Here is a 24,109-nt window from a genome sequence, read left to right as displayed (position 1 = left end):
TAAATGAAGTAGCAAGATTTATTTTGGCTAATTACAGATTTCAAAAAGTCAGACAACAAACCACAATAAAAATCAAAGACGGAAGAAAGTAATCTTTTTGCACCTTCATTTATGAATGAATTTAGTACAGCTAATTAGGTTTAATATTTTATACGACCTTCATTTATATGACAAGCAGGTGTCTGCTTTTTTCCCTCAGATAATCAATTATTTTTATTAAGTTTATTATCAATTATTGATGATAAACTTGTAACTGATTAACTATCTCGCAATTTGAAAACATAAAATCTTCACTGCCTATTTTTTTTCACCCACATCAACATTTCTTGTGACTGTTGCTGTTGTTTTATTACTTATTTTTCCAGTGAAAATGACTCATCGGTATTAGGGAAATACACCTAAGCTTTTCATCAGCTGTTGCTTTGAACACATCAAATTATTTCTGACCTGCTACTGTACATTAGAGTGGTTGTTGTCCCGCTATGCTGGTGAAATCTCTTTAATTTCCCGAATCATCTCTATGCATTTTAAACAGATTATAGAACTGCTTTTGTATAATTTAAGTGAAAAGTGTGTCTTTCGTGTTTTCTTTCCTTCCCTTCAATCAACTGTGACTGATTTTTGTTATTCCTGCGGGCAAAAAGAGAGTTTCTGTAGGAGCTAAGATGCTGTTGCATTGAGTGTCCATACCCCTTGTCTCCTGTCACACTGTGCGTCCCCCCACCAGCCTGGATGTGTCCCAGTGACATCTGCTGTGTCTCATTATACCCTGAAAGTGATGCACACATCCGCACTGTGTACAACCCTGTGGTGTCTGATATAATCCTGTTTCATGGGAGGAATCGTTCACTGTCGTGTCAGCGGAGTTGGTTGGCCCCATGCTCTTCGTTGCTACACGCATGGCCTTCGGCTTCATATCACTATTCTTGTGCCTTGTTTACCTACTGTAAATGGTGAATGTTGTAAAGTACAGGTGATGGGAAGAACAACAACAACGACGATGAAAAAGAACAAATAATCACGCTGACATACATTTAAAGGTATTAGTTGAAAAAGTATTTAAGATTATAATATTGAATAGGCTGCAGAGCTTTTCTAGTGCTGAACATCTGCGTTTGGTAACGCCAGGGCAGCTTTGTGGTACACTGTATCTATAATTACGGACATTTTGGATGTTTTCTGTACAGTAGAATTTGCAAATGTATATGCAGCCTTTTGGAAATAAATGTACAGCTGAAAGATCATCTCGACTCTTATGTAATTTTGGGTCATTTTCCTGTCGTCTCACTCACGTGGTGTGAAATGATATGCAAATCTCAGAATTCAAAGTCAGATGGCATTACCTCTCATGTGGAAAAACAAATGCCTGGGACTGGAAACAACTGCTGATTCTTCTATGTTAATGTTGGGCTTTTGGAGAGTTGGGTTTGACTTGTAAAAACTGGATACGTAGACGTGGTCTGGTGATGCTGTCATCATTTATTGGTTATTTTGTTTCAAAAAAGGAATGTAGCTGAAATTTCAGAACTAGTGTGCAAATACAGACTTCAGCAGCAGCAAACACAAGGTTTCTGCTTCTGACTGTAGCACAGGTCCTGTGTGAAAAAGGAAAAGTTGCTGTTGTTATACACATATTGAACACTAAGAAATTCATTAATGTGTTGCCCTTGTCACTGACCTTTAGAAGGATTTTAATACCATTATTTGTGACATTCTGTACCAAAAAGGTTGTGATATTGGCCTGACTGACTGCTCTCAATTGGTTTATTGATTATCCGTTAAATTGAAAGCAGTGTGTTAAATGTAATGAATCTCTTTTGGATGTGGTTCGTGGTATACCTCAAGGGTCAGTTTTAGGACTCACACTTTTTACTACTTAAATAAATAATATAAGACACATATGCATCTATCCATACTGATGCCAATGATGGCATTTGTATGAACCCCCCTTCAGTCAATACTTTGTGGAACCAGATTTTACTTCAGTCAAGTCCAGCTGCGGGTCTGTTGGGTTTCGGAGACTAAATAATTTTCCCGTTCTTTGAAAAACACCTTCAACTCAGTCAGGTTTAAGTCCTGTTTTTATTATGAAGAAGGCCTTCTGTTCTGCAGCTGGATGCATGACTGGTCCCCGAGGTCTGCTGAGATAGAATCATCTGGCTCCAAAGAGCACACTGGAAATGTCAAAGGTCAGTTCACATCCTCGCCATGCTGGACAGAGACACAAACAAAAACTCTGAAAATTAAAGTGACAACTTTCTCACAATTCTACAAGCCAAAAGCAACTGTGCTTTCTATAAATATTTTATTTGTGGTTCTCAAGCCATAAGATGTAAAGTATCAAAGGAAAAAATTATGTCATTTATTTTTGTGTTTTTAACACAAGTAAAATTGGTCCACATACGTGGACCAATATATATATTTCAGAATAAAACAATAGCATCCCATCCATCCATCCATCCATTTTCTGAACACCCTTGTCCCTCAGTGGGGTCGGGAGGGGTGCTGGTGCCTATCTCCAGCTAACGTTCCGGGCGAGAGGCGGGGTACACCCTGGACAGGTCGCCAGTCTGTCGCAGCAATAGCATCCCATGTGAAGCACAAATTCAATTTTCAATTATTATTGTACTCTCAGAAAGAGTTGGCCTATAAACAACAAGTACAAAAGTTAAGCAAAAGTGATAAGTCAACAAGAACTTTTCTTTTTGTTGGCTTTTGTCAGAGAAAATTTTGGTTCTTCCGGTTATTGTTGATATGCAAACGCTTTGACGTACTAAACGCTCACAGACGTGACTCATCACGTTGGAGCGTGATGAGTCACCCAGCAGCGTCAACAAACAGCTTCAGCATATCATAGTGACATCTTATCATCTTCCTCCAGCAGCAGTTTGGATAAAAATGCTAAGGTAACCCTTAGCATTTTTTTTACCATTTACGGGCTGAGTTTACGGTCTGAGTAAGCAGTGGGTAATGTTGAAAGACAACCCGTGCCGCGCCTTTTTATCAGTTTGATAGAGTGGCCATTATGAAATATCAGGAATGTGTTATTTCTCTATTCTGTTCTGCCAAACCAGTATTTCTTGTAGAGGAATCCTGGCTTGTTTGACGTCTTCACCAGCAGTTAAATATGTTAACAAACTGAAGAGGAAGAAAATATTAAACCCAATTAGCTGTACTCAAAAAATACAAGAAGAACAAAATACAAAAAGGAAGTGTAAGGATTCGGTTTTTGTGTATGTTTCTAGTTTATTGAGTCTCTGTGTTTTTGCATCTTCCCCTTGATTGTCTCCAGCTGTCCCTTGTTTCCTTTGATTATCTCCCTGTGTATTTAATCCCACCTGTGTCCCCTGCTCCCTGTCCGATCCTTGTTGTGTCTTGTCATTTTGGTGTGTTCCAGTCTAGTGTGTTACCAGTGTCTGAGCACCTTGCCTCATTGCTCACCTGTGCTACCTGGATGTTTGTACTCTTCATTATTCAACATTAAAACCATCATTTACTCTTCAACCTGGATCCACTGCCTCTATCCTCGCCACGACCAACAACCAACTCATGACAGGAAGAATGCATGTAAACATGACTGTTGGTGTAAGAATGACACAAGAGTGAAGACGCTGGTGTGGAATTAATTTGCCGGTACGAAGTCATTGAGACTCTAAAATCTTCATGACTTTGGAGATGAGCGCTTTCATTTAAAAAATAAAAAAAGCCTGTTCACACATGCTCCTGTGTGAAAGTCAAACAGACCATCCAGTTCATGGAACCTGAAGCTTCAGGAACATATAAGAGGCTGTTTAGGACAAAAACTATGTTTTGTCTCACACTACTAAAGACTCGTACACAAAATACTAAAATTGCGGGTATACACTACTAAAATATCACAAACACACACAAAGCATACAGACATACTATTCTGAATGATAGGTTGAAAATGAATGTATATGTGTGTGAACTAACACTAGGCTGAATGAATGAATGAATGAATGAGGAAGAGATTTGTATTTTTCTGTGAGAGATGTCACAGAAGAGGTGCAGCTTTGGAACCAACGTCACTGCATATGACATTTACGTCTCTCACAGACCAAAACAAACTTCATTACGGTGTTTTTATTCTTATCTGCCGCAGTGAAGTTTTTTTCAAGTTGGATATTGGATATTCACGCTCTGCAGAACAAGCGGCGTTTAGCTCAAAGTTGATCCGGTTTATGAACGCTAATTTCCGGCTCCCCCTCAAGCACTCGGAGGTTTACTTAGGGACCGTCGGAAACAGACACTCCTGTCAAACAGATGTAAATAAATGCCTTGCCTTCTGACCAACAGACACAAAAAAATTGGTAATTCATGCTACTACACGAAACACACTATCCTCTTTTAAACTTTTACATCATATTCAATATTTTAAATAATTGTAATATTAAATCATGTTTTCACACACCGCTGTGTGTTATTTTAATAATGTATATGCGCAATCTTAGTCTTTTGTGTGTGTGTGTGTGTGAGAGAGAGAGAGAGAGAGAAAAATTGTATGGGTGTGACATTTTAATAGTGTATGTGCAATTTTATAATTTTGTGTGTGTGTGTCTTTAGTAGTGTGTGTGTGTGAGACAAAACATAGTTTTTGTCCTAAGGAACACTTAAAAGTCTCATTTAGTATGCTCCATAGGAAAAAAAACAAGTCTACAAATTATTCAAGACAGGTTTCCTTAAAGAAAGAGAATGAGTCATAAACAGTTGGCACCCACGCTGCACTAACTTTGATACTTTCCTTCAAAAGTCCCCTTTGACGCAGGGCCTCCAGTGAAGCACTGCTCATGGAGATTGTTCAGTCGCAGGCACAGAGCCGGTTTAATTAGCAGCTTCAGTTGTAGATTTGTTTAAAATGTTTCAAAAACATTAGAGGAAACGGTCGTGATTTCAGCTAACTCAACACTGAGTGTTGTGAAACAAGCAGTCGGGTTGAAAAATAAAAACATCCAGACAGATGAGGGATCAGGAGAAATGAAGGACACACGTGGGCAGAAAAGAGCCAAAGTTACTCATACTTGGTGGATTTAGATTAGAATCTTTTCTCATTCAACCAAGACGTTTGTTTCTGATTGGAAATCCGTCCATCTGTCCATCTGGCCGTCCTCCTTTCATTCCTTCCTTTATTTCCTTCTTTTTTCTTTCTTTCCTTCATTTCTTCCTTTATGTACTTCTTCCTTTAGGCCTCAGTCTTCAATGAGGCTGTCACGGATTCAAGTACCAGCCCATTGACCTTTGCCCCCTCTCACAGCCCACTTTCCTGTCAAATAAAGACCACTGAAGTAAAAAAAAAAAAAAAGAAAGTGGATGCAGAAAAAATGTGTCAAACTTACTGACATGTTTTCCTTCTTCTCCTAGACTTTAGGCTTATCTTAGTCAACTGTTACAGTTTCATGGTATTATCACTTGATAACTTTCACCGTCTTGATAAGGAACATGCTGGTGTTCCTCAGGTCCAGTAGCAAAGCAGGAGGCAGAGCAGGGCCACAAGTAAGTTTTTCAGGGACATAAGACTATTCTTATCATTCTTCTTTTTGTGTGAATTAATATTCAATTCAAAGGCTATAAGAAGCTTCTGGACAAAGAAGAAGGTTGATTTTAAGGACATCAAATTCTGGGGGACAGTAGCCGCATCCTCACCCCTTCTCTGTAGATCTTCCCCTGAGGCAGCCTACTTTTGGAATAAAACTGCAGACCGATGTACTCAAGACTAACACAAGGTGCTTCGTGTGTAAAAAAGGAAAAAGGAAAAAAAGAAGGGTAATGTAAGTTTCAAATTCAGCTGGGAGTTCAGCTGAAAGACAGACAGTGAGTTTTTATTTTCATCAATCTAAAGTCATTTTATTGCTTTATTATTCCTAAGAATTTCATAAACTACATTTAAAATCCATCCTTGTTTTGAGATGATTTTTGTTCCCTGACTTGACATTACTAAACATCAGATGTCAGATATGGTTATTTACTTGATATACATGATGTTCAAGATGTGCCTGTAATACATCTCAAACCACTAAGGCAGAAGGTGCCTTTTTTCCAAATGAGCTCCTGACCCCAGACTGCCTGTGCATGCCTCTGTATGTATGTATCTACCTGTATGTATATAATTTTTCTTGATCAGTTGATAACTCGTAGATGAGTTAGTGTGAATTAATGGGTCCCTGAAGAAAACTGTCCTCTCAGCTCCTCAGAAAAAACACATTTTCTCCATATCGTCGCGTCGATCTCTCTGCAGACCCAACGAACGAACTCAGCAATGTAAATTCAAAAATTCATGTCTTATCTTGGAAAAAGTAGCTCGGAGGTTTGGTTTCAGCCCCTTCGCCGGCCTTATCATCAAAAGCACACGTTCAGAGAGAGTTGCAGGGGTAAACAGAGCAGAAATTCACAGCAGCGGCAAACTGAGTGATTGGGCGAATGAAAATAGGTTGTAAGATGAAGAAGAGGATGGCGGTGAGTGAAGCGCAGGCATGCAGGAGGACTGCATGCTGTCTGTTACATGTGCCCTGTAGACCATGAACCCAAGAGTTCCTCAGCTATGAGACCAATCTTTGAGCCTGCAGCATGACCTCAACCACTCAGAACTGTCCGACCATTTCGGCCAGAGCTGAGGTTGCCATGATTGGCAGACAGGAACGGTTTTATTTCAGCCCTCACCAACATGTTCTTGTCACCACAGATCATTACTTCCTGACACTCTGCATATCCACGCTCTGCAGACAACCACTTAATAGATAAAGGCAAACCTGCAAAAACAAGCTCTGTTAAACTCTACTGGCTGTTAAATAAAACTGTAAAGGACACGTGCCATCTTTTTTATCACTCTGTAACAAACGTTTCTTCATGAATGATGAGCAGGGAACATTTTTCAGCGATTTGTTGTTGAACTTTCTCAAGTACAATTCCTTGACCTTACAGGCCAGTCGTTTTGGGAATTCTTCCATAAGTTTCTCAGTAGCTCCGTTTTCATTGACCATATAATTGCACAATTTTACATTTCACAAATAAACTTGCTTAATGGAAACACATTAAATTAAAAAAAAAAATTCTAGTTCTGTAAAACTCTCTAGAAGTAATCTCTCAAGATTACATCTAGATGTTGTAATCTTGAATGAAGCAAACTTTGTTTTTTTTCTGGTACTTTCTCATAGTTTTAATGATGTCACACAAGGAAGCAATGTGTTTGAGGTGTTGGCTTACAATGAATCTACAAATATGCTTACAGTTAATTCAGACATTGTGACTCAATCAGTCAGACGCTCATAAAGCCCTTTCATCATTGCATGGTGTTTGCTTAATGGAATAGTAATCTCAGTAATCTTTTAAATATGACTGGATCATGAATTGCTGTTGAATAAACTGTGATGGGAGAGGAGCAGTGTATTCCTGGATAAAAACTACCTGGATCAAAGACAGCAATATGTTCAAATAAATAATGTGATTTCTGATTTACTGAGGGTGACCTGTGGGGTCAGGGGTCATTGCTGGGCCCTAAACTGTTTTTTTTACGCTACATAAATGTATTTAATGTATCTATGTTGCTGGCATTTATTTTATTTGCTGATGATGTCGTATTATATCGTCATGGCAATAGTGTTGAGTAGCTTCTGTAAAAACTAAAATGCCAAGAATGTTTGCACTAAAGAATTAGATCCACTGAGATAATTTCACTTATAACATCGGAAAAATGCCATGTCATAAATTATAACTATATTAGAACTTGTAAGTTTTTAATCAGTTGCAAGGAATTATTGACTTGATACAAGATCCCATTTCTTACTGAAAACTTACTGGTAAGATACTTTTGTCTTCAATTGTAGTAAGACGTTTGAACTAGAAACTGGATTAACAATACTTGGTAAGATTTTGAGTTTTTGCAGTGTACATTTTCCTTCCATGCGCTGCAAGAGCTCCTACTAAAAAGTCAACTTTCTAATTTTCTGAGGCACAACAAAAAATGTCACGTGTTATGAACAAAGACTCAGATTCAACTTTCAAGCACAGAAAAAGGTTAGTGATTTTCAGTCTATTGAGAAAATATGTAAGGTAGGGCTAGGAGCAGAACGTGTTCACCATCTTTTTGAATAAATATGTTCAGGAATTGGTTGTCTTACTAAGGCAATCCCAGATCATTCCAGATAAAGGTTCTTAAAAGGTCTGGAAAATGGCAGCTTCATAAAAACCTTCCACCAGATACCATCCAGGATGCCAGCACCATCATGGTTGAACGATTTTATTGATATCTTAAAATTTAGTATACACAACATCTGCTACACCCAGAAGCATCTGCAAAGTGGACCCAGGTGACCCCAGAACACATTCCCTGTCTGTCGAATCACCTGAGAGGATCTCATGCCCAGATGACTATTGATATGCATCTTCCCTCCTGCATAATACATTGAGATCTTCCATGTCTGTATGGAGCAGTGGAGCATATTGATTAAAAATGGTCTTACTCTGTAAATGAGCCTTTGTGGCAATATATCACAGTGACGTGACACTTTCTCATTGATTGCCACCTGAGGGCAAATGTATCTGATAGCAGTTTGAAGCTTTGGACATTTCACCCAAAATAGAACACTGGTCAGTCCAGAAACTGTCTGGTGACCTGTCCAGAGTTTATATCCTCTAGGAATAAAAAAGTATTTGGTAAAAATTACAATGAAGTACTCTTTGACTAATCAGAACATCTCATTTAATGCATAATCAAACAGACAAAATATATAGGATGAGTGCAAATTTGTCTTTTTAAAGACTGAAATATTTTTATTTTTATTTTTTTTTTACAAATAAATAATTACATTCCCCCCCCCCAAAAAAAAAACTTTAGAAAAACAAAGCTGGCAATAAGTTTCACTTCAACATAAATTGTAGGTTTGTGGCTGTCTGTCACTTCTTTGATGAAAACATCCTGGTTACGGTGTGTGGAAACCAAGCCGGGTGGAATGTTTCTGGGCTGCTAGGCCCGCCCTACAATGACGTCATCCACGACAACTATCACCTGAGGCAGAGCTGTAGCAGTAGACGGCGTTAGAAGTTGGAAGTGTCTAGAAGTATCTTTAAGTGAGTTGTTACGATTTTGAAAAAAACATGAGCACTAAGGTAAGTTTGTATTTTCCATTTTAGTGACACAACCCTAAACTCTCGCTGCCTTTGGTTTGAGGTAGATATTTAGTTTCTTTCTGTCGCCGGTCATTAAAGTTGGTTTTTCAACACTTTAGCCTTTTTAATTAGAGCCGTCATGGATTTAAACAGTGACGGTTGTGTTAAAGCTTATTAACAACGCTTTTAAGTCACAGTGCCGACGTGAAACTAGTCCGTATTCAGAGTGGGTTTATTAGAAATGTCTTCTTATGGGTAATAAAGTTTTAACGGAGCCCTCTCGCGTGTATATGCCAGGGCTTGTCCTCTCCGTCTTTACGCAGGTGTGAAATTCAACAAGTAGGCTCCTCATTCATTCCTTCTCCGCTCAGAGAAAACAGGGAGCTGCACAGTGACTGTTATTTTATTTTATTTTATTTTATTTCATTTTCTGATGTTGTTTTCGGGTGGAAGGGAAACATTAAATTTGGTATTGGCTTTATAAGTGAAAAGCTCATTATTCATGTGAAGACATGAAAAAGCTCAAACAGTTTTCCTGTTTGTTGCTGTCTAATTAAATTGTAGTTTAACACATCTGGGTTTACAGCTCAGCTTTGTGTTCTTTCCTTCTGACTGAAGTTGGAGCTCCTCAGCGCGTGCTTTTTTACAGGTAGGAGGGCGTGCGCACTTTTCTTCCAGGGATTTAGTACCTGACGTTATGACGTTCAGGGTGTGTACATAGGCACGACTTTGCTTTATTTGGTCAAACCTGGTTGAGAGTTGCGACGCCATGGCAACTAAGTGTTTATTAGCGAGGTTGGCTGTGATGTGTTGTGTTGGCGTAGCTGAAGGAAGCTCTCTCCCTCACCTACTGGGCTGTGGCTGGCCAGTTGCCTGGTGTGAGCTAGTGTTGCATCATCGAGTTGCATCAGGGAGCGTCTATGTGAAGGATACAACTTTATAAACTGACTTGCTGCAGGTTGTCTTTCATTAAACTGTTTTTTTTTCCTTAAATAAATGGCAAAACTCCCTAATTTCAACATGAATGATTTAAGAGGAGCAGTGTCACTGAAAACCATTATTTGGACAGAATTAATTTGATAAGTAGACGGATATTTACATTACTCAGTTCTGTTAATTTTAAGCCTTTTAAAGTCTTTTTCCCTCCTCACCCCATCAAATCGAATCATGGCCAGTGGTTTTAGAATAATATGACTATGCAGAAAGGCTAGCTGGTTTAATCAGCTGATTCAGTTAAAGTTGTTCCACAGTCAGTGGTATAAGGCCACTAATATAAATTTAGTTGAGGTAAATTTATATTTACCTCAACTATAATTTCCATGTCTATACAACTAATTTCAAAAGGCCTTTTTTTCCCTGTTCAGAAAATGGTTTCATTCAGCCTACATCTGTCCTTTAATAACTTTATATATATATATATATATATATATATATATATATATATATATAATCAGCAGTGTGACTGTAGGGAAAGTGGCAGATAACCAGTTTAATGTTCTCCATATTTAAACTCTAGAATGTCCTGTGCGTTTCTCTAAAGATTATGGTATAGTTTTGAATTCATCTCTGGCGTGTACATGTGTGTATGTGTGACCAGGGTTGCATATTTTCGTCTGAGGCATATCAAAGAGGATGAACTTGAAGTCCCCACACTCCCCCTTTTCTCCTTGGAATTGTCTGATCTCAAAGTAAACAGTGGCAGGAAGACGGGTGTGGCGGGGGAAGGATTCTGGGCTGAGCCTGGTTAATCAGGGGACAAGGTTCAACTTGTGGGATTTTCTAGAGCCTTATTTGGCTTATTCCGTGTGTCCAAAGATGAGTCGGTGTGACTGTAACATGGCTTAAAATTTGAAACAAGAATAAACCTTTTGAACATGTTGTGTTTTCCAAGGTTGTGTGGGCTTCCTTAGCTGTTCTCCAGTTGGTGGTAGCTTACCCACAGCGTGGTGTGAAGTCGGGCCGGTCTGTTTCATGCAAAGAAGACATAGAATACCTGCACAACGGCATCTGCTGCGTAAAATGTGAAGCCGGTAAGTAACAGAGGCTGAACACTTGAGCAGAGCTAAACGCTTCACCATAGTAGAAATTAATATGGACGTTACTTATGGCTCTCAGGTCTGTATGTTCAAACACCCTGCACTGAAACGGGCAAGAAGGGAACGTGTGAGGAGTGTGGCTATGGAACGTTCACGGAGCACGCCAACGGACTGAAACAATGCATCAAGTGCACCCAGTGCCCTCCAGGTAATTCTTCCTGACAGTTTGGTGCTATTGATTAAAAGGCCTGTAGAGGAAAATCAATGCCGCGCTCTGAGCATCAGCTCTGACTTAACAAGGCCTGTTTAATGCTGCTCTCAGATCAGGAAATAGTCAGGGGGTGCTCTCACACCCAGGATACGTTGTGTCAGTGCAAGCCGGGGAAGTACTGCCATCCAGACGAAGCATGTGAAATATGCAAGAAGTGTTCCAGGTAAGAAGACAAGTGATCTTATTCATCCAGCTTTTACTCGAAACGCTCAGTGATGCTGTTGCTAGGGTCTTTGCCATTCACTAACCTGTTTTTCTGCCTCCAAACTAGATGTAACAGTGATGAGGAGGTGGTGAAGAACTGCACATCTACCAGTAACACTGAGTGCAAGAAACGGCAGAGCAACTCCAGCCCAGAAGCAGGTAGTTTTCTGTTCAAAACCTTCCCACAGATCAGCGTAGCAAACACAGAGCCTCTCCACCTGGTTTCTCGCCTATTAATAGTCTGACACTGTAGGGAGATTGATTCACACCAAGATGTTTCATTTCTCCTCACAAAAATGTTGCTAATGTTGTGTTTCTCCTACCAGATACTACTCTGACTGCAGTACTGACTCTGGTTTTTGTGGTACTTTTTCTTGGTTTGGTCATACTTATCTTCATCATCTGGAAGAAGAAATGGAAAACAGCAGGTAGGTTTATTAAATTAGTCTTTTATGTTTTCAAACCTTGGAAGCGATAATATTCACATACATAAATAATAATAGTAAAACAACTGTTCTATTTTGCCATAGACTGTAAGTCAGTTGTTGACCACAGAGCAGCTTGTATAGCTGGTTTATCATAGCTCCAGGTTAATGACTACAGCAGTCTGACCTTTCTGTGGAGCAGAACCAGGTTTCTCCATGAGTCCCTCCACTCCTGTCACGCTGGCGTCCACTAAAGTTCTTCAGCAACTATACATGTGGAGCAAATATACATGTGTGAAGTATGGAGAGTCATTTGTAAAGTTACTCTGTAAAAATATTTGCAATATTTTTATTTACTTCACCTTACAGAAAAAAATGGGTTTTCATTTTTCAGTCATATTTGTATCATTATACATAGAGGTCAGCTAAACCTAGCTTATGTTTTGACAATCCATTTGTGCTTATTGCCAAGCTAATCGTATATTAGCTAAATATTTAACTAGCAACCTAAATATTTAGTAAGCAAGGTCAGAGAAAGTTAGGTCCCAGCTAAATATTTTGTTTGGTAATTAAATGTTTAACTTGGAAAATAAATGTATACTTTGAAATTAAATATTTAGTTTGTGAGTTAAATATCTATTTTGGAAGTCTGACCTTTATAAATGTGTGAACAACATGGTAAAAATATGACTTTGAAAAATGAATCCCTTTTTCCTCCAAGGCAGGCTAAATAAACCAAAATATTACTATTCATTTTTTACAGTGTAACCTTACAAATGACACCTCATAGTAAAATGCAATTTTAACTATGGCAATCATATTTTTCATGACAGTACCCCTGTTGCATATATAGGACTATGGGTCCCAACCACTATGTTTGAACTGGAACTGAACAACAATAGGCCTCATTTATGCCTACATTATTTACACAATGAAATGGGACTTAAATAGGATGAAGTACATTTGATATAGTTGGCTACATAAAATGAGTATATTCTATGTATCACACAATCTCCCGAGTCTACTGGGGCATTCCTTCTCTAGAAAATGTCTGCCATCAGCAGCATCCTGGCACTGCCTTGTCTCAGTGTTATGCAATGGATGAGTGCCCAAATGTTGCACTTGTCATTTAATTCAAAACAATAAGTGACGAGTGTAATGTTTGGATACAACCTGGCTCAAAGACGCCATGTTTATTATCCCACTGCTGCCCAGATGAGTGAAGAGGACTCTGGCTAATAATATTAGTATTATATTAATAACATTGATAGTAGTATGGTTGAGGTCTGAACAGTTCACCTTTACATTTAGTAAGAAGTGTGAATATGCTGGCCACACCTGACTGAGTCATCACTGACTTCATACCTGCCACAGAACCTGTTTGTCTTTTAATCCCACAGTGTGTGTTTTATTATCAGAGCAGCACAGACAATTCCTTTTTCATAAATTATTAGGCATATTGCTTCCTTGGAATGTAACACCCCAAGTGAAAACAGTTCTGTTTATGCCTTCTACACTGGGTGTGAGCCTTTTAAGGCTTCCTTAATCACTATAGGAAGCATCTGTGGTATCTGAGAGTTTGGATGAGTCACACCAAGTTACCCAGCATGACCGTCCTGCTACCGAAGACAAAAATCGTCTGCGTCTTTAACTTGATGAGGCCAATAAGCCTCATCAAGGTCAAGCAGCTACAGATAACTAATCATTTACCTTTTCAATCAGACATGCCCTCATGTAAACAAACTGATAGAGTAGAAATGTGTTGTTACTCTGAGAATCTGTTTGGTTTCCTTGCGTCACAAGCCTCACTGACATTAAGCTGGTTATACTGGACTACAATGGATGAGTGATGGTGTTTTCATGCTAACAATGTCGGTGCCATGGCAACTTGCACACTTTATACTTTCTGCTTATGCAACATAGATGAACAGTAATCCCACAGACCAAACATATTTTGGTCATCAGCTGATCCTCGTTTGAAAGATGGCTGCTGGTTTTTCTCAGAATATTTTCCCTGTTCAGATTCCATCATTACAACAAGACCGTTTACTTACACTAATATCTGTTCTCTCTCCTCAGATTCCAACAGTTTCAAACCGGTGAGTCGCTTTGATTTGGTCTCAAAATATTGACAAAACAATATTTCCTGAAACTGACAAATTTCAAGTGCATATTTGAATATGCTTCCCCTTCATTATCTCCAGGGTTATATTTCAGTGAGCAAGCCTCACAGCACCAATCCAAGCACATATGTAAACATATATAAACCTCAAGGAAAAGAGGAGACAGTAAATCTGTGTGAAAGCAATCCCAGCTCTGCCAGCAGCTCTCAGCACAACCTAACTGACCCCGCTGAAATGCTCCCCTGGGAAGACCCCAACAGGAGGGTGAGATTAACCGCTCCTCTTCACCTCTTCTTCACCCAGCCTTCTCGCTCTCATGTTGGGTTTCTCAGCTCTGCTTCCGCTTTCCTACAAAACAAACCTCAACTGTCTGCTTCCTAAAACCTGCAGCTTTTTTCTACTATCAGCCACTTTTACCTAACATATATGCATCAAATATTATTTATATTTTAGGAATGTAACACCTCGTATAATGAAGTACACACAAACAAAATTATCCAACATAAATAGTGGTTGACCTTTTTCAATAGAAACCGAAATTTTGCTGCACGGAGCAACTGGAGGAAAAAAGTCGTACTCTCTGTTGGCCAATGTTGTTGACCTCCCCTTTTCTTCTCCGTTCTTCTCCTTTCTTATTTAGCATTCTTAATGTTTTGCCTGATGAAATAATGGTTTAACTAACTAAATCAACCTATTGGGACAAATCCATACTAAGTGTCCGCAAAAGATTTTTGTCGTTTAAACTGTGCATCCATATGGACTCGACATCCTTGGAGACCAGAAACAATCTTTTTTTCTTTTAAAAGATTTTTTGTCATTAGTGGCCTTTATTCAGCAGTAATCTGACAGGAAGGGGGCAAAGATATGCAGCAAAAGAACCCAGAACAAACACAGAACAACTGCGTCAAGGTATGCAGGACACCCGCTCTAGTCACTGCGTCACGCCACGATCATTTATGAAGCGGATGGATTTAAAAAAAAAAAAAAACATTTTGCAATGCGAACTGTCTTTTTTTTCTTTTCTTCTTTTTAGAGGATGTTGATGCTTCATCTCTCCCTCTAGCCAACATGCGCCTCACTCACAATAACAAACATACCTTTCTTTGTTGTTCTGTGGCAGTGTTAGAGCGCCACCAATTGGCTGGGCATACCTACTACACCATTTCCTGTGATGCTGCATCCTGTTGAAACACATATTTTGTCTGAATCATTTACAAGAATACACTGTGCTAGTTTCTGTGTGGACAGAGCTCTGCAGTCTAGGCAGTTTTTTTCTTCATCGATATGGCCTTCAGTCATATTAAGAACATTTTGCATCCCTAATCTGTGCTGTTTCAAGCTTGTTCATTTACTGTAGTGAGCATTTTTCATAAATCTGATCCAGCTAAGGTCAGTTATCTGGATCCCCTCATTCCACTACTGTAGCTCACAGCCTGAGCTCCTGTCAGCTTCACCCTGGCCTCCAGCTGGCTTGGGCTGCAGCGCTCTGTTATTAACCTCGGAGTCTGACTTGTTCTTTTTTCAAGCAGACCTCACAGGACACTGTTACTTATTAATGGTAGAATATCAAATCTGGTCTCTCACATAAATAAACACCTATGCTTTTAAAAAATCAGTTTGGTACATTAACCTGTGTTTCTGTGTGTTTTAGGAAGAGGTGCCATTCCCCACCCTCATTCCTAAGAATGGTAAAAAAAAAATCTGTTCTTTTCATGTCATATATATATTCACACTCCTATAACTTGCCACATATGTTGCAATCAAAAACGCAATATAGCTCATTGGGATATTTTGAAGTTAGAACAACACAAATTATTGTTTCAAGTGGAAGATGAAAACAAATCTCAGAAAACAATATATTGCATATATGCAGCTTCCTTTAATCTGATACAATAAATAATCTTTCAAATGAAAATATACTAGCTTTTGTTAAAACCTTTCTGGTTCATTATCACTGTCAAATACAGCTTTAATACTGTAAAATACCAATTGGATGTTGTTCAGACACTAACTAAATGATAGCAAAGTGCATCTAGTATGATCCTTGGAATGTGCCAAAAATGCATCATCAGACACTTTGGCTGCATTATGACCTTGTGGTCATAATTTGGAAACAAAGCAAAACAGGGATTTTCTTTCTGCCTTATAATGCAGTGTTGGCCTTTCACATAAGTACCCCTTTAATAGACATTTGTGGTTAACGCACAACAAAAAGAGGTAAACTGATATGAATACTTTTTCAAAGCTCTGTCATTGGACACTTGACTGCCAGGTGTTTGAAGCATCGCCTCCTTTGTTTCCAGGTGTTGAATCTCTCACGGCGTGCTTTGAATTCTTTGAAGAGCTGAACGTGGACTTCCACAACAGGTTCTTCCGTAAGCTCAGCATAGAAGATAACAAGATCAGAAGCAAAGATCATCATTCGCATGAAGACCGGATACATTATCTGCTGGCTTACTGGGTGGAGAAGAAGGGGAAAGAAGCCAGTCTAAACGACCTGCTGAGAGCTTTACTGGACCTTAACCAAAGAAGAACAGCAGAGACAATCATGGATAATGCTGTTAAGAAAGGTTACTATGAACTTGAGAGTTTTTCTCTGGGAGATGATTAAATGAAGAGTATTAAGTGTTTTTCATTTTGTAGTACAATGAACAATGTTACTGTGAGTTGTTGTGAAAATGCTGTAAATACTAAAAATGTCTTCTAAGACATTTGACTTTGCATCAGCTGCATCTGACGCCTTGAAACTGTCCTGTCCTCTGTCTTCAGAATGTTGTCTCTGATTCCGTTTACAGCTGCTGTTAGGAGCTCAGCAGAGTGCAGTACCACCAGATGTTGCTAACCATTGCTGCCACTAGTCTGGTGGAGCTGTACTCTGCCTAGAAATTATCTATAGGAAGTTCTGTCTCTCTAGTATTTGTTTTTATATCTGTATATTTATGTTGCTCATTTGATTGAGAATCCAGACCGAATAGAATGTTGTGTTCAGGGTGGTCAATGTTACCGTTTTTTAATTTCTTTTGTACATTTTTTATATTACATGGTGAATGAGGATTCAAAGTGATCCCTGAAGATTTATTGAAATGTGAGTGATCTCACGTATTTATGCACTGAAAATAGGTTTAATTTATTATATCATCCCTTTTCATTCCTGTATTTAATGTTTTCCCAATCATGCGGTGCTTTTGTTAGGCTTAATTTCTTTTTTGAGATGTAATTTATTATCCTCAGGGGCTCTTAATAATAGCAAAACATGATAGAAGATCAATTCAGATTTTGTTCTATTTGACTGGAGTTTGCTGAAGCAAATGCACATATTTTTCGTCCACATTTGTGATGTTCTGTTTGTCAGCTGGTTCTGATCGGATGTGTCAGATTCAGTCCATTGTTGGAATTTTTTTTACATACATGTTTCAGTTGTGGTAATTTACTGTTCATCTGTGGTTCAGCTCATTCTCATATAAAGATGAAAGAAACAAAAACGTCTTCCTCTTGTTTGTCATTCTGCATTCACACCACACCTGTTTAGGTCACTTTAAGCCAACTCTTGTTCATTTATCTAAACCAAAAAAAGTGACTTCTGCTTCTTAATAGTGATTTAGAAAAGTATTAGTTCTACTGGCAGATATTTTAGTACACTTGAAATAAGACAAAGCATCACAGGAATAATATATTCCAACTTGTTTTAAGTCGATATACATTTTATAATTTTTTTATATCTAAAAGAGCAATAGTTCCACTTGCAAGACATTTTTCCCATTATAAGTGAAATAATCTACCAGTTGAACTAGTACTTTTTAATCAATATTTTTGGAATTATTGACTTATATCAAGCACTTGCATCTTGCTGAAAAGTTACTTGAATGATGTTTTGTCCATTTAGGTGTACTAAGATATTTACACTAGAAACTAAATACTAAGACTGTGTTTTTTTAAGTGCAGTAATTATTTTAGATCCTGTCATTAGATTAGGGTATTTGTTCTTTTTTTGTTATATTTCACCCCATGAAAAAGAGACATCCTTTACTTGCATGTTTTCATCTTGAAATCTTAAAGATAAAAATAAAATGGTGGTTCTTTAAAATTACACACAATTTTCTATAGTCATGTTACAGTTATAGCTCTGATCGAGTTTTACTTTGCTGGCTAGCGAGGAAAAATGGCTATTTAGGTTGTAAATGTTTCAGACCCCACTAGTCCTTTGATAAATTCATGAATACTGAACAGAATTATAAGTGACACTGGCCACATGCAGAGCACTTCCTCGTTATGTGACCTTTAGCATACCCTCCACAGCTGCACGTGCATTGCAGAATTCGGGATTGTCCACCCTCCATCCCGGAGGCAGCAGGCAGTGACTCAGCAGGTGGACATGTAGGGACCTGCTGAGCCCGCAGAGCTCTTTCTGTAGAAAAACCTCTCAAGCTATGACTGGAAGCTATTGCGACCCTTTTGTCTGTTGGGAGGACCTGGCGTCAACCTGCTTTAATCTGTCATAAATGCTACATCCGTGTATTAATCTGGTCTCACGAGCTGCTCCGACTCGGTTTCACTCGCCAATAGTGTCGGCAGCCCGCTGCCTCATTTTGCCCTTTATTCTTTATTCGGCGGGCTGAGCGGTGAGCTGCGCTTACTGTTCATTTACTCTGAAGACAAGTGTCTTTTTCTAACATTACCTTAATGAATGCTGATGGGCTCGCCGTGTCCGTCATTTCAGAGAGCAGCCCTACGGTGCGCACTCCTAGTCTTTAATAGAGGTGTCACACTATCCTTCTGTTAAATGATGCCTCCGCTGTAACAAATCAGCCTTCTGACTCTCATTCATCAAACTAATGTTGTCTGAGAATATTATTAAGCGTTCCGTCGCGGCTGTCCGCCGTAGCAGCCAAATTACCGCTCAAGAAAGGTGATTTGGTTCGCTTGAAATAAAGGTGTAGAGCGTGGCTGCTCAGGGCCCATATTATACTTCATTACATCAAATATAAATGTGCTTGACATTGAATATTCAGGCTATACATTGCTGTGGCGGAGTCACGCTGATGTCATAAGCAGTTCCTTTCAATTAAAAAAAATCTCTTTATTCCAGCTTTTGGATGCACTGGAATGCATCAAGAAAGCTATTTTCTTGTATTTACTCTAAAATTGTGTAATTCTAAGTAGAACAATTTTGCTATTTTCTTTGGTGGGAGTGCTTTGGTGGATTCCTCTGGATCAAGTTTTTCTTCTTTTTCAGTGTTTAAGCTACCTACAAAAAGCAAAAAGTAGTGAGACGGAGTGCAGGCCAGAAAACCTGTGGTGATCCATCCATCTATCCATCCATGAAGGGTGTGTGACTTCATATTTTGGAAAAGTCTAGAATTGGTCAGCAATGTACTGAGACTGCCTCCATCTTCTGCGAGCACAGAGATCTGCCTGTTGAAATAGTCCAGCTGGTAACAGAGGTTGTTTTTTCAGTAACAGCAAATGGTATGGAGTCAGTGGTTCAACGTCATTAGGATCACCTGAAACACTTGGTATAGGTCTTGCATTAATGATGGCTTCTATCTCATGGAGCACCATTTGGAGCACCATTTGGAGACCTTCATCATCAAGCATCTGCTGTTTCAGCACAGAGCTCAGCACTCTTTTCACAGTTCGAATCTGCCTCTCCCAAACTCCACCATGATGAGAGCCGGTTGGTGGATTAAATATCCACTGAATTCCATTTTGTCTCAGTGTATCTTCATCTTCATGAAGAATTTCCAAAACTGCCTCACTGGATTTACTAAACTCTTCAAGAAATGCTTAAAATAATGGTAAATGATGTTCTTCAATCTGGATCAAACTTCCATCATTTTGCAGTAAGCTTTCAATCTCCTTAGATTTAGCTGTCAGTTGTCCAAGTTTGTATCTTCTTACATTGATCAGTTTATGAAGTTTAGAATCCAGAGCCTTTTCTGTGAGCTTTGGCGCCCTCGTTTGGTCCTCTTCGGTCACTACAACGTTTAAGTCCAACTCGTCAGCCATTATGACCTTCTTACGTTTTAAAGATCGTTATTACGTTGCACTTCGGCTTCAGTGCACACACAAAGTCATCCTTTTTTTCATCCGATATGAAGAGGTTTTTGACTTATGTAGTGGCTGCTTTTCCGTTTCAGTGTAAAGCCACTATATTGTTCAACAAGCTTCAGTTTCTTTTGTTGACGTTCATTGGCTCTTAGCTGACGCGTGTCTGTCCCACGATATGCTCTTGTGCGTCTCTTCGTGGATTAAAGACGTACTTACAAAATCCACACAAAGTCTGACGAACGACGAACTTTACTTTTCTTTGAGCAGATATTACAAAGGATTCTTTAATTAATCTTGCACAGCATTCCACATACTGCCAAAAGGCTGAGCTCAGTTAAACACGCCACATTCAATTTTCTCACTTTTCATATATTTTCGATTACGTCCATTAGGTGGCGCTTTTCTACAAAAAACATACTAAAATGGAATCTTATTGTTAATAAAATATCTAAATATGCAAACGGCATACACAATAGTAAACAATGTTACAAACTGACATTTTTGGCTCTTACAAAAGGTTTAAAGCAACTTAAGTTATAATTTGAATAACACATAGATTGTATTAAGAGCCACTGCAATAAATCAATATTTATAAGGAATTTTATTAAGTGGAGTTACTCATTAAAACTTGTTTTTAGTCAGAGTCTTAAATCTTTGTAAAGGTGTATCAGGGACGAGATCGGTGACACTGAACCAAACTCATATCTAAACAACATTTGCATCTTAGTTTGACCTCTATGTGTCTCAACAGGTTGTTTATTGAGAAAATGCAATGCAAGGCCCCCCAGCCCCCCCAAAAAATTGCTCTTAAGAAATTTCCCCCAATAACGAAATGGGATTTGTTCCCTTGGATCCAATACCAAATAAAGAACCCGTAAAGCCGAAACCAGTACTGACACTGATACTTGTCATTCACTTCTGCAGGAGGGGTAGTCACAGGGGAGGGATGCTCTGTGAGACTGCAGCTCTGAGGAGAAGCTGTGTAGGAACCCCAGAAAGGTTGCCTTGGGAGATTAAGTGATTTCTCTAACATGCATGAAAGTACAAAAGGAACACTCCGAGAATGTTTTTCATGAGGGAATGATAAGGTGATACAAAGCATACATCATAGACTCCTCTTTAACTTTCTGCTTCACAATTATCCACTTTTTTGTGTTGGTCAGGCACATTAAATCCGTTACAATTTCCGGTGGTAACCTCACATAATGTGAAAAAGTAAAAAGGGTGTGAATATTTTCGGAGGACACTGCAATTAGTCTGAACCGCTGTTTCCACCATTCTGCTGCGCCCCCAAGTGGCCATAAAGCATAATTGGCTTGGCGCTAAAATCATTTTCCATTACTGTGTTTCTTAGTTAGACTGTAGTTTCCTGTGATTAGTGGACCTGAAGAAGCCCAGCTGCCTCTCTCAAACGATCCCTTCCCCCTCGACTCAGCTGTCTGCATCTTCATGGATCTGAAGGCAAAAACCCAAAACCCTGGGAGTGTGAACCGAGGAGTCAATCGGACCTCTGGGATTAAATCAAGGATGCAGACTGCAGTTGGCTCCTTAGATGAAATCACTCTCAAGTTGTTTCCAGTGGCTACAAGACAAAAGCAGTAACATAGGAGGGCACTGTTAGTACTGTGTTACACACACACATACACACACACACATGCACACAAACCAGTTTCATATTCCATTTTCCTAATGTGCCTACATGCATGCATCAAGAATAAATTCAATTTGTTCTTGGATTACCTCTCAGTTCTCCCCACACCAGGAGAAGTGCCGCTTCTGAAGGTTGCTGGGTACTTCTGAGCGATGCCGCATGAATAGCAGCTGATTGTGATGGAGGCAGGCATGATCGCTCCATTCAAGCCAAGGAGGACAGGGATAAAACAGCTGTTAATCAGTGATGAAGAGGAGGTAGAGAGGTTGCGCTATTCAATTTTCAGCCTCAGATCTCTTCTGCGAAACTTGAGGAATAACCAAATTAAAATAGGACTCTAAAACACGAAGTTTTAAGAGGTTGAATAATATTACTCACTGTCTCCAGAAAAAGGAACCGATGTCTCCGGCGCAGGCTGAGTTTGTTAGACTGATGTGAAACCCTGCTGGGGATAAATAGTGGAGTGTAGAAGGTAGCTGTGACAGAATTCATGATGACTTTCTCGGGGTGAAAGGAAATTGGTGGATGCTTGATTTGCAGAGTCAGCCTTCTGCTTACTGACAACAGATCAACATCCCAGATTCTGGCCTCCACTTTGTACTCTGCTTCAGGACTGAATTAATCCCACAACTCAATAAGTCTGGTGTCGGTTTCAGTGGGGTTCTGAGAGAGATGGAGTTTTGGGAACTGTGCTGCTGCATTGCAAAAGCACAAAGTCTTACGAATTATATATGGTCTAGTTTCTAGTACAAATATAGTACCCTTGAAATAAGACAAAACTAAGTTACAAGTGACACTTCAGTAAGACAAAGGAGCTTGTTTTACGTCAATAATTCCTTAATATTGATGAAAAGGTGTCAGTTTATTTGCTATATTATTTTACTAATATGAAAAATATATTTTTATAAGTGAAATAATCTCCCAGTGGAACTAGTACTGTGCTTTAAACCAGAAATACAGCTGGATGTCATTGACATAGATGTTACAGGAAATATCAGAAAAGGAAGGATAATGCCAGCAAGTGGAATAACATAAAAGAAAAATAATAGCGGGCCCAGAAGCCTTGTGGAACCTCACAGGTTCAGGGGATAGCGTCAGAGGAGAATCTGTCTGTCTTTACACACTATGTCCTGTGAAATAGATATGAACATTGAGCCAGTCCAGTAAATACCGTCCAGATCCTTCCGCCATGAAACAAGATTGCGTTGGGTCTCTGTACAATCTGGCAGAGCTTAAGCTGTTTTGTTTAAAGAAAATAACTTCTCTGAAGATCCACATATATTGTTTGATTAACTTAGATTAATTAAATTGTTTTTGTTTATCAACTTTATATTTATTCATATGTTATTAAATAGAAAATATGAAATATTATATTAAACATTTACCCCATAACGCACTTTGGTCGGCTATGGTTGATGTGGAAATATCTTTGACTTTAGTATTAGACAGTTGCCTTTCAGCTCCAGGTGGAGCTGAAAGGCAACAGAGAAATGCTGAGTGACTTCCGTTCACAGAGATCCCAGCGCAGCAGCGTTGGGAGGATAAACTCAGCTGACAGTAAAAAAATAAAGTATGCCTTTATTTCTTACCATCCTCAACGTAGAGCCTTTAAAATCACAGAATAAAATCTGAATATTTTTCTAGAAAACTCTGGTGTTGACCTTTAAGTTTAAGTTATGATACTTCCCAAATATTCAATTCCTACATATTTATAGGTTGTAATATGAAAAAAATCCCCCCCCAAAAAATAAAAGTTTAAAGCAACTTAAGTTATGATTTAAATAACACATGACTTGTATTGAGAACCACTGCAATAAATAAATATTTATGAGGAATTTTATTACGTGGAGTTACTTATTAAAACTTGTTTTTAGTCAGAGCCTTATGTTTTTGTAAAGGTGTAGCAGCGATTAGATCTGTTGCTAGTTATTTTGACAGTGCAGCTTGAACAAAAAAAATGTAAACCACATTTTACTGTAACTTTGCCGACCCCCTCAAAAAATTGCTCTTAAAAAATTTCCCTGTTTATGGTTCCCCCAATAATGAGATGGGATCTACGCCCTTCTGTTCAACTGCCTTCCTTTCTATTACTTTATAATAACATTAGTATTCTGATGGTCCACTGTTTGATTTATTTACATAATGAATCATTTTAATTTGAACAGTGCAGACTGGAGGGCTGCAGCTCAGGCCTTGAATTTTATAAATAAACTCAGGTTTAGGTAACAAAG

The 24,109-nt window shown here is 38.8% G+C and overlaps 1 protein-coding gene across 2 annotated transcripts; it reads left to right on the top strand.

Annotated features, from left to right (window-relative positions):
* The first annotated feature begins 8,990 nt into the window (after window positions 1–8,990).
* LOC103152816 (tumor necrosis factor receptor superfamily member 6-like) lies at window positions 8,991–17,661 on the top strand. Of its 2 annotated transcripts, XM_007573445.2 has the most exons (10): window positions 8,992–9,120; window positions 11,012–11,150; window positions 11,236–11,364; window positions 11,479–11,590; window positions 11,699–11,790; window positions 11,958–12,059; window positions 14,136–14,155; window positions 14,261–14,443; window positions 15,831–15,867; window positions 16,483–17,661. In XM_007573445.2, exons 1-10 carry the CDS (start codon window positions 9,109–9,111, stop codon window positions 16,788–16,790), a joined length of 1,134 nt encoding a protein of 377 aa, XP_007573507.1. In that variant the 5' UTR covers window positions 8,992–9,108; the 3' UTR covers window positions 16,791–17,661. The 2 variants fall into 2 exon arrangements, with proteins under 2 accessions (XP_016516936.1, XP_007573507.1); XM_016661450.1 differs by lacking the exon at window positions 14,261–14,443 and having other exon boundaries at window positions 8,991–9,120.
* The last annotated feature ends 6,448 nt before the right edge of the window (window positions 17,662–24,109 follow it).

Source organism: Poecilia formosa, unplaced genomic scaffold (genome assembly GCF_000485575.1).
Source record: "Poecilia formosa unplaced genomic scaffold, Poecilia_formosa-5.1.2 Scaffold329, whole genome shotgun sequence".
Taxonomy (NCBI): Eukaryota; Metazoa; Chordata; class Actinopteri; order Cyprinodontiformes; family Poeciliidae; genus Poecilia; species Poecilia formosa.
This window is presented reverse-complemented; position numbering and strand designations above follow the sequence as displayed.